General features: G+C 51.2%; 1 protein-coding gene across 1 annotated transcript; it reads left to right on the top strand.

Annotated features, from left to right (window-relative positions):
• Positions 1 to 4,190: 4,190 nt before the first annotated feature.
• On the top strand, positions 4,191 to 14,996 carry gnb5b (guanine nucleotide binding protein (G protein), beta 5b; the record flags this gene model as incomplete). Its single annotated transcript, XM_084437473.1, has 12 exons — positions 4,191 to 4,316; positions 5,084 to 5,195; positions 5,880 to 6,016; positions 8,111 to 8,152; positions 8,989 to 9,065; positions 9,180 to 9,312; positions 12,344 to 12,487; positions 12,936 to 13,027; positions 13,314 to 13,362; positions 13,993 to 14,089; positions 14,590 to 14,756; positions 14,985 to 14,996. The coding sequence occupies 12 exons, from the start codon at positions 4,191 to 4,193 to the stop codon at positions 14,994 to 14,996; spliced, it is 1,188 nt and encodes a 395-aa protein (XP_084293599.1).
• Between the last annotated feature and the right edge of the window lie 109 nt (positions 14,997 to 15,105).

The raw sequence follows: 15,105 nt of genomic DNA, 5'->3' as shown, positions 1-15,105 counted from the left end.
CAGGACAACACCAGGGACAACGCACAACTACAGCAAATAATGAACAGACAAAGACCAAGAGGGGAGCTACATGTAGGCTCTATATACACAGACTATATATACACATGCTGTATATATACACAGACTAACAAGACAGGTGGAAACCAATCAAACAATCAGTGGCACAGGAGTCCTCTCAAGAGTCCGCTACTGGGGCGGGGTTGCTAACAACTACTTCTCTGATTGGTGGAGACATTGCTGTTGCACTATAGGGGGACAGACTTCAGTAGGGGGACAGACTTCAAAATATTGTCAAAAATACAGTTTTTGAGATAAAATAAATAATAAATAAAAAAAATTGTCTTTTTTCATGAACATTGGAGATTTTGGAGATGAAACATTTTGATGCGCTGTGGGCTCTATTTTTGATATTTCAAAAATCTGTGAAGATCGTTTGTGGAGGACAGTCTGAAGATGAAGTATAGCAATTAGGGTGTTAATTTACTAAAAAGTGTCAGAGGAGCATGGGATGCATGGGAAGACTTCCAGGAAAAATTTAGAATATAGACAAATAAACAAGGGTTCTGACAGCTGAGGCTGCCCGGGCCCAGAAGAGGGGGAGGAGGAGGAGGAGGAGAAGAAGAAGAAGAAGAAGAAGAAAGAAGAGGGGCTGCCCGGCTCCCAAAAAAGAACCTGGTGGTGTGAGAGTGTTTATGGTAAAAGGAAGGGCCTAAGTGGATTAGACAGAATCTTTACATTGTTTGTAAGCACTGCAGGGTGTATGAATGTATTTCCTAAGGCTGAGATAAGCAGGACCAAGACAAGTTTTATCATCATTGTATGTATTTATCAAAGACCAAAGTGTTTCAAAAGATGGACCAAGGCAGGCCTAGACTTTATCTTAATGTTATTTTTTATTTTATCATATTTTAGGCCCCCCGCCTTGGGGGCCCAACATGGGACTTGACGCCATATTGTCCACAAACCACAGCATGTGACGCCAGTCCTAGTGGTTCGTGTTCACTTTTTCTTTTATTAATCACATTTTCTATATACTTATCTTTCAACCATGTACCAAGTCCAATTTCTTTAGATTTTCTCTTTTAGATTGTTAACGGCGTCTTGGGGGCCCATTGTTAGGGGATGTAGTGAAACTAATTGTGGAGATGAAGGAGGAGGTACGGAGGTGCTGAGACCAGGAGGGGACGACTGCTGACCCCAGCCCTGCCAGCACACCTGTCCCCGCCACCACCACCCTGTATGTGGGAACTGGGCGTGCCACCTGGCATGCCACCAGCCTGGGTGCCAAGGCACCCTCACAAAGGCTGGGCTGTACGAGACCCTCCCAAAGGTCTTGGACATCGAGGGCTGGTATCTCATGGCCACTGAGAGGTTATATACATGCATCTTTGTGTGTGTCGGTGGGTGGGTAGGTCGGTGGGGGGGAGGGTTGTGTGTGTGTGTGTGTGTGTGTGTGTGTGTGTGTGTGTTGGTGTTTGTGGAGGTGGGGACGGGGTATGTGCATGCGTATGTATTTGTGTGTGTCTTGTGCAGGTGCATGTGTTTAGCCTGATGATGTGCTTGCACACCACTGTCAAATCAAATCAAATCAAATTAAACTTTATTTCTCCCTGTCCTGCACAGTGAGACAAAATGCAGGACAACACCAACACAAGACAGCAAGCAGACCATCACACTCATCTCTTATAATGCAGTCATTACATTACAGTCATTTACAGTAGCTGATGCTTTTATCCAAAGCAACTTACAATAATTGCATTTAACGTAGGAAAAGCCAATGTACTACTACTTGGCAGAGCTCACAAGTGCATATCCTTTCTAAAACAAGTAGCTAAGAGCATATAGTGCTGAAGGCAAAGTGCAAAAATAGCGAGAGAGACAGCAGCAATTCTCATTATTATTGTTGAGGCGAGTCCAAGAGACGTTTCATATACCATCCTTATGAGCTCCTGTCACTCTCAACCTATCAATCAAAGCTTTATTTGTATAGTGCATTTCATACCCAGAGGCAACACAATGCGCTTTACAGAGAACAAGGGAGGTGGGCATACGACCCACTCTCTACATATTCCAGAGGGAAGCAAAAATACAGTTTCACCCGGGGGCCAGAAAAGTGAGCTGTAAAAATTCTTCCCTGACCTCTCTCAACGAGGCGATCGAGCAAGCTCAACCAGCTTAGCTTCACCAGGTGAAGGCTCTTTCCAGGGCGTTATCCTGGGTGCTACTCCTACGCTAGCTTCACCAGGTGAAGGCTCTTTCTAGGGCCTGGGTGCTACTCCTACGCTAGCTTCACCAGGTGAAGGCTCTTTCCAGGGCGTTATCCTGGGTGCTACTCCTACGCTAGCTTCACCAGGTGAAGGCTCTTTCCAGGGCCTGGGTGCTACTCCTACGCTAGCTTCACCAGGTGAAGGCTCTTTCCAGGGCGCTATCCTGGGTGCTACTCCTACGCTAGCTTCACCAGATGAAGGCTCTTTCTAGGGCGCTATCCTGGGTGCTACTCCTACGCTAGCTTCACCAGGTGAAGGCTCTTTCCAGGGCGCTATCCTGGGTGCTACTCCTACGGTAGCTTCACCAGGTGGCCTGGAAGCCTGTAGGTACAGTCCTGTAAAACCTCAGCCCTGTCAGATCTCTAATGCCTCAGTAAGGAGCTTACTGTTCCTCTGTCCCCTGAGCTCCAATCCTCTTCACACCACAGTCCCAGAGGACCGAGTACCTACAGAAAGAAACTTCTCTCCCTAGGTAAGAACCCAGTTTTGTTAATGGTTATAATGGTTATATCCAGGGCTGAAAATTAACACCTGCCACCGGCCAAATGCAGGTAAAATTTCCAATTGGCGACTAGATTTTGGAAGGCTATCTGAAAAAAAAAAAAAAACTTGGCCGGTAGATTTTTTCATCTACAGTCCCCTTGGCAGGTGACTCACCGTGAGCCAAAAAGTTAATTTTCACCCCTGGTTATATCCTACATTCCTTGATGTTTCGTAGTGCAGAATGTGCCCTTGTTAGTAGCCTAACTTAATATTGTAACACTTTGCTGTGGAGGCATCCCACATGGTTGATTTCGAAGTTGGACAGTGAAATGTGTGTAAAATGTAATGTGACTCATAACTGTTAAATATCCAGAAAAAGAAAACGACAGTAAACGACAGTAAAGCTAATTCCAGTATCTATTCTTAGCAGGAGGGCTGGACAGTAGACCTAATGCCATTCCGGGATTTACACACTCAGTCCAAGTACACTCACACTGTTGGAGCACTTTGACGTTCTCTCCTGAATGTAATAGTGGATGTCTTCTAAAGGAGGCTAAACTAGTACCGGCCAGTTATCTGAGATGGACCATCGCCAGTTGGAGATGGCCTTGTGTGTGCATAGTTGAGATAATCAATAGAAACTATCTCCAGGGAGTATGTAAACAAATATTATCCACAACTGTATCAAGTCTGTTTTGTGAGGTATCTGGTTATCACTACTAATGTGAAGGCAGCATCTTGGATGGAAATTCACCATTGTTTAAATCAGATGAAATTGCTGTACTGTAGACCGACTGAAGCGGTATAGAAGTTTGGATTCTATAGTTCTACTATGTGAGTCTGTCTCTCTTACACTTAGACACAGAGTCTATATAATGACATGGTATCTCTACTGAAATGTGCTATATAAATAAACTTGGCTTGCCTTGCCTTGCCTTGCCTTACTGGGGGGCGGGGGGGGGTTCTTCATGGCATATATCCACAGTGTGAATGTGTGTCCACTCCTGCTGTCCAGTATGTGAGTGTCTGTGGTTCCCAGAATAGTCGAGCTGCTCTCCTCCAATCTGAGGAGGATCAGGTGGGAGATTTACCCACTTCTTATCCATTATACAGCTGTCAGTACACAGGCGCACACACACACACACACACACACACACACACACACACACACACACACACACACACACACACACACACACAGGAGCCTAGCCTGCAGGTCACAACCTACAGACCTGATCCTGGAAATTACCACATATAGAGCTCAACAGAGCGACGGTCAGCTATGTCATTAGAAACTCACAGCAACGCACTTCCTGGTTCTTCTGACACACAGCGTCCCTCAGTGTTATGATTGATGATGATGATGATGATGATAATGTCTACATACTTCCTGTTTGTCTCTGTGCATCCCTCAGGTTGTGTGCTTGACCAGCCGCAGTCATGTGTGACCAGACCTTCATGGCCATCACCTTTGGCCCCTGTGACAACTGCAGCGTCAACAGCCCTCTGATGAACATCTATATCAAGGCGGAGCCCATCAACTACTGCTCACTCTGTGTGGAGATGGTATGACCCCCCCCCCCCCCACCCCACACCCCTCCGACCCCTGACCTCTGCCCTCTCATGCCCATCACTTCCCAGACACGCACACACGTCACAGAGGAATATGGCTTTGAAGGCCCAGGCCAACATATTGTGTCTAAATGAAAAGATCAGTGTTGATTTATAGAAGCCGATACATCTTTTACGTATGTATCAAGTGTGTGTGTGTGCGGTGGGGGGGGGGGGGGGGGGGGGTGTAGATGCTGACAGAGTGTGTCACACACACACACACACACACACACACACACACACACACACACACACACACACACATTATCCTGGAGAGTGTCCCAGGAGCTCTGCCTGACAGCCCACACTTGCCAACACACACACACACACACACACACACATGCGCGCACGCCAAGGTCTCTTTTAGACAGAGATAGTAGCAGACACATTCCAGCAGAACCTACAGAATCCTCCCCAGGCCTATTTCTGTTGTTGTCTGGGGCAGTGAGGCTCGCCAGTCCTAGCGAAATCTACCTTTTTATTTGAATAGGAACCTGATCGAAGATTTGAAGTTCATATTTGAACGATTAAATTAAGATGATGCCATTATGCACTATTAGCAATATGTCTGACAGGGACGAATGGAGGGAGGTGGTTCAGCATCTTGCCCGTGACGTCACCGAGGCAGCATCAGCTGCACGGCAGCCTCGGCAGCGGGCGTGTATACGCGTCTGATCCCCCACCGTCCCCTCTCCTCCCGGTCCCGTGTCTTTCCTCTAAAGATGGCGTGTCAGGGGTTTCAGGAGGGCGAGAACCTGACAACGCTGAAGACGGAGAGCGACACCCTGAAGAAGAAGCTGGAGGAGGAGCGGGAGAAGCTGCATGATGTGGAGCGTGAGTGTCGGGGATGGGATGGGGCCTCGCGGCGGAGGGATGATGAGAACACCGGAACACCGGGGCTCTGGATGGGATGATGAGAACACCGGAACACCGGGGCTCTGGATGGGGATGATGAGAACACCGGAACACCGGGGCTCTGGATGGGGATGATGAGAACACCGGAACACCGGGGCTCTGGATGGGAAGAGTTGGGATTAGACATTTCGTGCGAAATTGAAATCGTCTTTATTTCAGGGCAGCTGATATAGCCTGCGCGTTTACATACATTACTGGAAATTATTCTGAATTTAGGATATGTTTCTGCTCATTTCAGTTGTTTGTACAGTTTGAAACTATGAACGCTAGTGCTGCAAATTACCTAAATTCACGAGCAGATCTGCTGAACCCCGTCAGCGATAGAAACTCAGCAGGACGAGTGAAAACACGCACGCTGTAGGTATTGTCCTCGTCTGTCCTCACTGTGGGCGAGAACCAGTCAGATGGTCAAACAAAAGAAAGTCTCTGTTTATCCTATTAATCCCCCTGAGTCTTATACTGCATTACGACGAGTCTGCTGATTGAAATTGCACTCAATATTTTCAATATTTATGTGTGTGTGTGTGTGTGTGTGTGTGTGTGTGTGTGTGTGTGTGTGTGTGTGTGTGTGTGTGCGTGTGCGTGTGCGTGCGCGCGCCACAGTTAACCAGGTGGCTGAGAAGGTGGAAGGTTTGGGTGCGTTTAATATGAAGACCAGGCGCATACTGAAGGGACATGGAAACAAGGTTCTGTGTTTGGACTGGTGCAAAGACAAACGCCGCCTGGTCAGCTCCTCACAGGTACGTAGGCCACACACACACACACACGCACACACACACACACACACACACACACACACACACACACACACACAGATCATCTCTATCCTACTACTCCCTCTACCCTCTTTCCTGACACAGTCTGAAAGCTTAACAGCCAGCAGTAGCAGTGGACCGCCAATGAAGACCCCCCTTGGACCGATCCACCCCCACCCCTAGGACAGATCCACCCCCACCCCTTGGACAGATCCACCCCCACCCCTATGACCCTGTAGCTACCTACCTAGCACTGGAATGAGGAACTGATTAGTGCTGATAAGTTGCTGTAAGGACAAGCGATGACAAGGCGTCCAATGTGCCTGTACCTGTACTGGCTATATATGGCACTTTCTATTCTATTCTATTTGATTCTACCTGTCAGTCCCTCCCTGCTGCTGTAAAGAGCTGCTAATTATTCCCTCTGTCCATGGTCCTGATCTCTGACAGCTGTTTGATCCATCATCCCTCCGCTCTCATCTCTTGCCATTTTCCTCCTCTCTCTCTCTCTCCCTCCCTCTAACCCTCCCCCCCCCCTCTCTCTCTCCCTCCCTCTAACCCTCCCCCCCTCTCTCTCTCCCTCCCTCTAACCCCCCCCTCTCTCTCTCCCTCCCTCTAACCCCCCCCCTTCTCTCTCTCCCTCCCTCTAATCCTCCTCCCCTCTCTCTCTCTCCCTCCCTCTAACCCTCCCCCCTCTCTCTCTCCCTCCCTCTAACCCTCCCCCCCCTCTCTCTCTCCCTCCCTCTAACCCTCCCCCCTCTCTCTCTCCCTCCCTCTAACCCTCCCCCCCCTCTCTCTCTCCCTCCCTCTAACCCTCCCCCCTTCTCTCTCTCCCTCCCTCTAACCCCCCCCTCTCTCTCTCTCCCTCCCTCTAACCCTCCCCCCTCTCTCTCTCTCCCTCCCTCTAACCCCCCCCTCTCTCTCTCCCTCCCTCTAACCCCCCCCCCCTCTCTCTCCCTCCCTCTAACCACCCCCCTCTCTCCCTCCCTCTAACCCTCCCCCCTCTCTCTCTCTCCCTCTAACCCCCCCCTCTCTCTCTCCCTCCCTCTAACCCTCCCCCCTCTCTCTCTCTCCCTCTAACCCCCCCCTCTCTCTCTCCCTCCCTCTAATCCTCCCCCTCTCTCTCTCCCTCCCTCTAATCCTCCCCCCTTCTCTCTCTCCCTCCCTCTAATCCTCCTCCCCTCTCTCTCTCCCTCCCTCTAACCACCCCCCTCTCTCCCTCCCTCTAACCCTCCCCCCTCTCTCTCTCTCCCTCCCTCTAACCCCCCCCCTCTCTCTCTCCCTCCCTCTAACCCTCCCCCCTCTCTCTCTCCCTCCCTCTAACCCCCCCCCTCTCTCTCTCCCTCCCTCTAACCCCCCCCCCTCTCTCTCTCCCTCCCTCTAACCCCCCCCCTCTCTCTCTCCCTCCCTCTAACCCTCCCCCCCTCTCTCTCTCCCTCCCTCTAACCCTCCCCCCTCTCTCTCTCCCTCCCTCTAACCCTCCCCCCTCTCTCTCTCCCTCCCTCTAACCCTCCCCCCTCTCTCTCTCCCTCCCTCTAACCCTCCCCCCTCTCTCTCTCTCCCTCCCTCTAACCCTCCCCCCTCTCTCTCTCTCTCCCTCCCTCTAACCCTCCCCCCCTCTCTCTCTCTCCCTCCCTCTAACCCCCCCTTCTCTCTCTCCCTCCCTCTAACCCCCCCCCCTCTCTCTCTCCCTCCCTCTTACCCTCCCCCCTCTCTCTCTCCCTCCCTCTAACCCTCCCCCCTTCTCTCTCTCCCTCCCTCTAATCCTCCTCCCCTCTCTCTCTCCCTCCCTCTAACCCTCCCTCCCTCTTCCTCCATCCCTCTAACCCTCTCTCTCTCTCTCTCCCTCCCTCTAACCCTCCCTCCCTCTCTTCCTCCCTCCCTCTAACCCTACCTCCCTCTCTCCGTCCCTCCCTCCACCTCTCCCAACCCCCACCCCTGTTCCTCATTCCATCTTGAAGGCCTTCATCTTTTGTACAGAGAAGGGAGTCTGTTTTTAAGAACGGGCCCAAATGGATTCAGTCCTTGTATAGCAATGTCAGTTTCATTGATAATAATAGTTCTGTCTGTCTCCTCTAGGATGGGAAAGTAATTGTTTGGGATGGATTCACCACCAATAAGGTGAGTACAGATCACACTACAGGCTGTATCACTGCTGCCTAAGTTATTCTGACTGGCAATCCCATGATGCCTTGCTTCCTGGGGAAATGGTGTGCCTGGAGTCAGAAAGCTAAAGATTATGCATCCATCAGTACTCTATTATGAATGTGTGTGTGTGTGTGTGTGTGTGTGTGTGTGTGTGTGTGTGTGTGTGTGTGTGTGTGTGTGTGTGTGTGTGTGTGTGTGTGTCCAAGTACACTAATGGACGCTTGGTGTCATGACCTTCTTAATCCTGTGCTTTGGTGGAGCAGTCTTAACCACACTAAGAGCATTTCCCTTTAACACGACACATATTCTGGATTAGTACTCTGTGTGTCTATCATGGCTGTGTGTGAGGGGGGGTTTTGGGTGTTGGTGTGTGTGTGTGTGTGTGTGTGTCTATCATGGCTGTGTGTGGGGGGTTGTGAGTGTTGGTGTGTGTGTGTGTGTGTGTCTATCATGGCTGTGTGTGGGGGGTTGTGAGTGTTGGTGTGTGTGTGTGTGTGTGTCTATCATGGCTGTGTGTGGGGGGTTGTGAGTGTTGGTGTGTGTGTGCATTGTTATGTTAATAGTGTACTGTGTGTGTACTCTGTGTGTCTATCATGGCTGTGTGTGAGAGGGGGTTGTGGGTGTTGGTGTGTGTGTGTGTGTGTGTGTGTGTTTGTGTGTGTGTGTGTGTGTGTGTGTGTATTGTGTTGATATTTTTACTGTGTGTGTACTCTGTGTCTATCATGGCTGTGTGTGGGGGGGGGTTGTGGGTGTTGGTGTGTGTGTGTGTGTGTGTATTGTTGTGTTCATAGCGTTACTGTGTGTTCCAGGAGCATGGCGTGACCATGCCATGTACATGGGTGATGGCGTGCGCCTACGCCCCCTCTGGCTGCGCCGTGGCCTGCGGGTAAGTCCTGTCGAAAATCACAGCGCAGTCGTTTCACTAGAGAGATGCTCTCCGCTGACCTGTCACCTCAACTCCGTCCTGTCCGTGTGTTTGTCTGACCTCTGACCCCGCCAGTGGATTGGACAATAAGTGTTCGGTGTACCCGCTGTCATTGGACAAGAACGAGAACCTGGCTTCCAAGAAGAAGTCCGTGGCCATGCACACCAACTACCTGTCTGGGTGCAGCTTCACCAACTCAGACATGCAGGTCAGACACTCATACCTCTGTTCCTCTCTGGGTCCTGTGTTCTCCGTGCCCTTGATAAAAGACATTACATTTTACATTACATTACATTACATTACAGTCAAAAGACAAAACTAAAAGAGAATATTTCTCACCAATTCAATTCAAAGTGCTTTACTGGCATGATATGACGCATCTTACATTGCCAAAGCATACATATAACAACAGCATAGTAATTTGTCACAAACAATCATCAAAATCCACAAGTCTATAACTATCCATTGTCATTTCAAAATCTTGAAATACTACAACTCATCAGGTGTCACATGATCGGCGTGGTTGAGCCGACAGCGTTGGCTACTCTTGTGTTTATTTGGTGTGTGACGCTTAATTGGAACAGCAGCGCATTAGGATGGAACCACGGTGAGTGTGTCCAGCTGGGTGTCTGGATGCAGGCGCGGCCGGGCTCAGAGGAGGACGAGGACAGCAGGGGGAGGGAGGACAGCAGGGGGGAGGGAGACGTTAGGAGGACGAGGACAGCAGGGGGAGGAAGGACAGCAGGGGGGAGGGAGACGTTAGGAGGACGAGGACAGCAGGGGGGAGGGAGACGTTAGGAGGACGAGGACAGCAGGGGGGAGGGAGACGTTAGGAGGACGAGGACAGCAGGGGGGAGGGAGGACAGCAGGGGGGAGGGAGACGTTAGGAGGGTGAGGACAGCAGGGGGGAGGGAGGACAGCAGGGGGGAGGGAGACATTAGGAGGACGAGGACAGCAGGGGGAGGGAGACGTTAGGAGGACGAGGACAGCAGGGGGAGGGAGACGTTAGGAGGACGAGGACAGCAGGGGGGAGGGAGACGTTAGGAGGGTGAGGACAGCAGGGGGAGGGAGACATTAGGAGGGTGAGGACAGCAGGGGGGAGGGAGACATTAGGAGGGTGAGGACAGCAGGGGGAGGGAGACATTAGGAGGGTGAGGACAGCAGGGGGGAGGGAGACATTAGGAGGGTGAGGACAGCAGGGGGGAGGGAGGACAGCAGGGGGGAGGGAGACGTTAGGAGGACGAGGACAGCAGGGGGGAGGGAGACGTTAGGAGCGTGAGGACAGCAGGGGGAGGGAGACATTAGGAGGGTGAGGACAGCAGGGGGGAGGGAGACATTAGGAGGGTGAGGACAGCAGGGGGGAGGGAGACGTTAGGAGGACGAGGACAGCAGGAGGAGGGAGACATTAGGAGGGTGAGGACAGCAGGAGGAGGGAGACATTAGGAGGGTGAGGACAGCAGGGGGGAGGGAGACATTAGGAGGGTGAGGACAGCAGGGGGGAGGGAGGACAGCAGGGGGGAGGGAGACATTAGGAGGGTGAGGACAGCAGGGGGAGGGAGACGTTAGGAGGACGAGGACAGCAGGGGGGAGGGAGACATTAGGAGGGTGAGGACAGCAGGGGGAGGGAGACATTAGGAGGGTGAGGACAGCAGGGGGAGGGAGGACAGCAGGGGGGAGGGAGACATTAGGAGGGTGAGGACAGCAGGGGGAGGGAGACATTAGGAGGGTGAGGACAGCAGGGGGGAGGGAGACATTAGGAGGACGAGGACAGCAGGGGGGAGGGAGACGTTAGGAGGGTGAGGACAGCAGGGGGAGGGAGACATTAGGAGGGTGAGGACAGCAGGGGGAGGGAGGACAGCAGGGGGGAGGGAGACATTAGGAGGACGAGGACAGCAGGGGGAGGGAGACGTTAGGAGGACGAGGACAGCAGGGGGGAGGGAGACATTAGGAGGGTGAGGACAGCAGGAGGAGGGAGACATTAGGAGGGTGAGGACAGCAGGAGGAGGGAGACATTAGGAGGGTGAGGACAGCAGGGGGGAGGGAGACATTAGGAGGGTGAGGACAGCAGGGGGAGGGAGACGTTAGGCTTGTAAATAATTCAGCGCAGCCCCGACAGGCCCTCTCTGGCCGTCCTAGATGAGGAGGGGGGGGGGGTGGGGTGGGGGGGGGGGCTGAGGGCAGGACACAGGAGGGAGAGGGGGAGGAGGAGGAGGGGGAGCCAGAAGAGGAGGGAGAGGAGAAAGTGACGGCCGTCCATGGTGGATGTATTTATAGACTCTTGAGTGGCCTTTATCTACCAAAGAGATGAGCTCTCTGACCTGAGGGCGCAGCATTTAACACACACACACACGCACACACACACACACACAGACACATACACACACAGGCGTATGCACACACGCATACTTTTTACACTCACACTATGCCATTTTACTACAGCAGGCCTTGAAATGTAATTCTGTATTGCTAAGTTTAAACCTCACAAGGTGAGAAGCACAGACCAGCTCACATGTACTCACTAATGCACCGAGCCCCTGATAGTGGTGAGCACACTGACGCCTGCATGCATGCGTGTCTTAGGGCCCATTATGTGCCAGTGAAAGTGCCCGATGACTGACTTTGTGTGTGTGTGTGTGTGTGTGTTTGTGTGTGCGTGTGTGTGTGTGTGTGTGTGTGTCTTCTAAAGGGAACAGCAGAGGAGAGAGAGGGAGTAATGCATGCAGACAGACAGGATGTATCATACTTTAAAAGGTCAATACAGGAAGCAGGCAGACATATTTATGGCCTATCCATTACACAGGGCTTGATATGGCCTGATGATCTTATGCTGGTTCACATCTGGGTGTTTCAGACCAGACTCATGCAGCTAGTTTATGCTCCACAATAGAAATTCCTGACAATTTTAGAGATTATATGATGTGGCACAGGCCTGTTTTGGTTAAACACCGTTCTTTAGAATGTTTCTCTGTGGCCTGTACCTCCCTCAGTTCACCACAAGTGGGCAGTGCTGTCACTAATTATGAACTAGGGCCCAGTAGTACTTCAGCTGAGAAAGTTCTTTCTCTTATTTTGGAGTGTGTAGTTAATTTTATGTACTTGTGTGCGTGTGCGTGTGTGTGTGTGTGCGTGTGTGTGTGTGCGTGTGTCTGTGTGTGCATGTGTGTGTGTGTGTGTGTGTGTGTGTGTGTGTGTGTGTGTGTGTGTGTGTGTGTGCGCGTTCGTGTGTGTGTGTGTGTCAGATCCTGACGTCCAGTGGTGATGGTACCTGTGCTCTGTGGGACGTGGAGAGCGGTCAGCTGCTGCAGAGTTTCCATGGTCACACGGCAGATGTCCTTTCCCTGGACCTCGCCCCCTCCGAGACCGGGAACACCTTCGTCTCTGGGGTCAGTGTGTGTGTGTGTGTGTGTGTGTGTGTGTGTGTGTGTGTGTGTGTGTGTGTGTGTGAGACCGGGAACACCTTCGTCTCTGGGGTCAGTGTGTGTGTGTGTGTGTGTGTGTGTGTGTGTGTGTGTGTGTGTGTGTGTGTGTTAGACCGGGAACACCTTCGTCTCAGGGGTCAGTGTGTGTGTGTGTGTGTGTGTGTGTGTGTGTGTGTGTGTGTGTGTGTGTGTGTGTGTGTGAGACCGGGAACACCTTTGTCTTTGTGATCTGTGTGTATGTGTGTTTGGGCGGGTGAGAGTGTTTTAGCCTCTATATCCTTGTCCACATCTCTCCTACTCCTACTTTGTCTCCTCTTTCTTACTTACCTACTTGTGTGTGTGTGTGTGTGTGTGTGTGTGTGTGTGTGTGTGTGTGTGTGTGTGTGTGTGTGTGTGTGTGTGTGTGTTCCAGGGCTGTGATAAGAAGGCAAACGTGTGGGACATGCGCTCTGGACAGAATGTCCAGTCCTTTGAGACTCACGACTCTGACATCAACAGTGTGAAGTGAGTCGGGTTTCCCTTCACAGACTTTCCACTTTGTCTGTCCTTTAAGAATGAAGCGTGGTCAGAATTCCATTAAGCCAGTCTGTCTCCCCAGCTTACCTCAAAATAACCTCAAGCAGAACTTGTCTTTGGTTAGTTATTTCCTTTATGAAACCTTGTGTGGAAGTAGCATTTTATCCATCTTAAGACTGGGGCAGAGTATAGCACGAGTATGAGATACTGTACATCCCCTCCCCTCTTTTATTAGCTCTCTCATTCTCCTGTTCCCTCTTCTCCCTCTCTCCAGGTACTACCCCAGTGGTGACGCATTCGCCTCTGGCTCTGACGATGCTACAGTGAGTTTACATGTTATATAACCGTATAAATGGTAAATGGTAAATGGACTGCACTTATATAGCGCTTTTCCACCTTAGCGGCACTCAAAGCGCTTTACAATGGCCTCTCATTCACCCATTCACACACACATTCACGGTAGCTGCCATGCAAGGTGCTAACCTGCTCATTGGGAGCAATTTGGGGTTAGGTGTCTTGCTCAAGGACACTTCGACATGTGGACAGTTGGAGCCGGGATTCGAACCACTGACCCTTCGATCATTGAACGACCCGCTCTACCAACTGAGCTACAGCCGCCCCATAGGGCTGTATGGGACAGCATGTACCTTTAATCTCTGTGATGATGTGTCCTGTTTCATGTCATGTTTTTGACTAATCATTGAGGATTATTGAGCAGTGTTGCCACAGTGTCCTCCAAAACAGCATTGATTTGATTGATTCCCTCTGAGTCATTGTTACAGGGACAACACTGGTCAAAGATCGCCTATTGCTCATTCCCATCAAACATCAGTGTCCTTCTGTTGATCATAGAACTGATCTAAGTCATTTATATCTATGAATCTGTTACCAGGGAGATTATCTCTGACAAACACGTCTGTTGCGTCACTAAATGATCGTCTGTGTTTCTTCAGTGTCGTCTGTTTGACCTGCGTGCTGACCGCGAGGTGGCCGTCTACCAGAAAGACAGCATCATCTTCGGCGCCTCCAGCGTGGACTTCTCCCTCAGCGGTAAGATCCGGCCCAGGCGGGCGTCTCGGCGCCATGGACCCTCTGCTCTGGCTGGCGTGGCGTCACTCACTGTCCTTTCCTTCTTTCACTTTCTCTCTCTCCGGTTACTTGGGATGATCTTGTGGCCGCTGACATTCGTCCTGCGTCATTATTGTCGTTTAGGGTGCCCGGACAGATTCAAACGTTGATACATGTACTAAGATTGAATTGAGTTTATCTGTTGATGGCAGTTGCTTGATTGGAAGACAGACCTCTCAGTTTCCTTTAGATGAAACCCTTGCAGAAAAAGTATGGGAATTATATTACCGTTTCTATATGGCCATATGAGGATTCAAGTTGAAATCAAATGTGAAAGAGATCAGCTTCAGGGAAATTTAAACCAATCACGCTCTGGGGAACCCCGTAAAACCATCTTCACCAGGACACCAGCTTTTCCCATAATGCACCTGATAATGTAATAAATCACGTCCTCGCCCTCTGGAACCCTCTCGTCCTTCCAGGTCGTCTGCTGTTAGCTGGTTATAACGACTACACCATCAACGTGTGGGACGTCCTGAAGGGAACCAGAGTCTCCGTCCTGTTCGGCCACGAGAACCGCGTCAGTACGGTCCGAGTGTCACCTGACGGAACCTCCCTCTGCTCCGGCTCTTGGGACAACACACTGCGGGTGAGAGGGGGTGGATGCGCTATAATGAGACCATGTTCCATTGAAGTAGAGTGTCACCTTTGGGGAACCACGCTTGTTCTCGTATGACACACGCCTCTCAACGTGCATCACGCACTCAATTGTTCTGCTTTCAGATACAAGCGGTGGAAACACCATGCTTCTCTGTCTGCTGATCTCACTTCCTCCACCGGCTGCTCTCACTCATGCTCTCTGTTCTCTCCCCTGTAGATCTGGGCCTGAGCTGTGACAACATCAGACCAAGACAAAGTGACATCATCAGACCGAGACGAAGGGCGTTGGGGTCGGTGGGGTGCTCCAGGTTCCTGCTACAGCACCGACCACTGCTGTC

Source organism: Borostomias antarcticus, assembly GCF_949987555.1.
Source record: "Borostomias antarcticus genome assembly, chromosome: 4".
NCBI lineage: Eukaryota > Metazoa > Chordata > Actinopteri > Stomiiformes > Stomiidae > Borostomias > Borostomias antarcticus.
The sequence above is the reverse complement of the archived record's forward strand: the minus strand, read 5'-3'. Positions and strand labels throughout refer to the sequence as shown.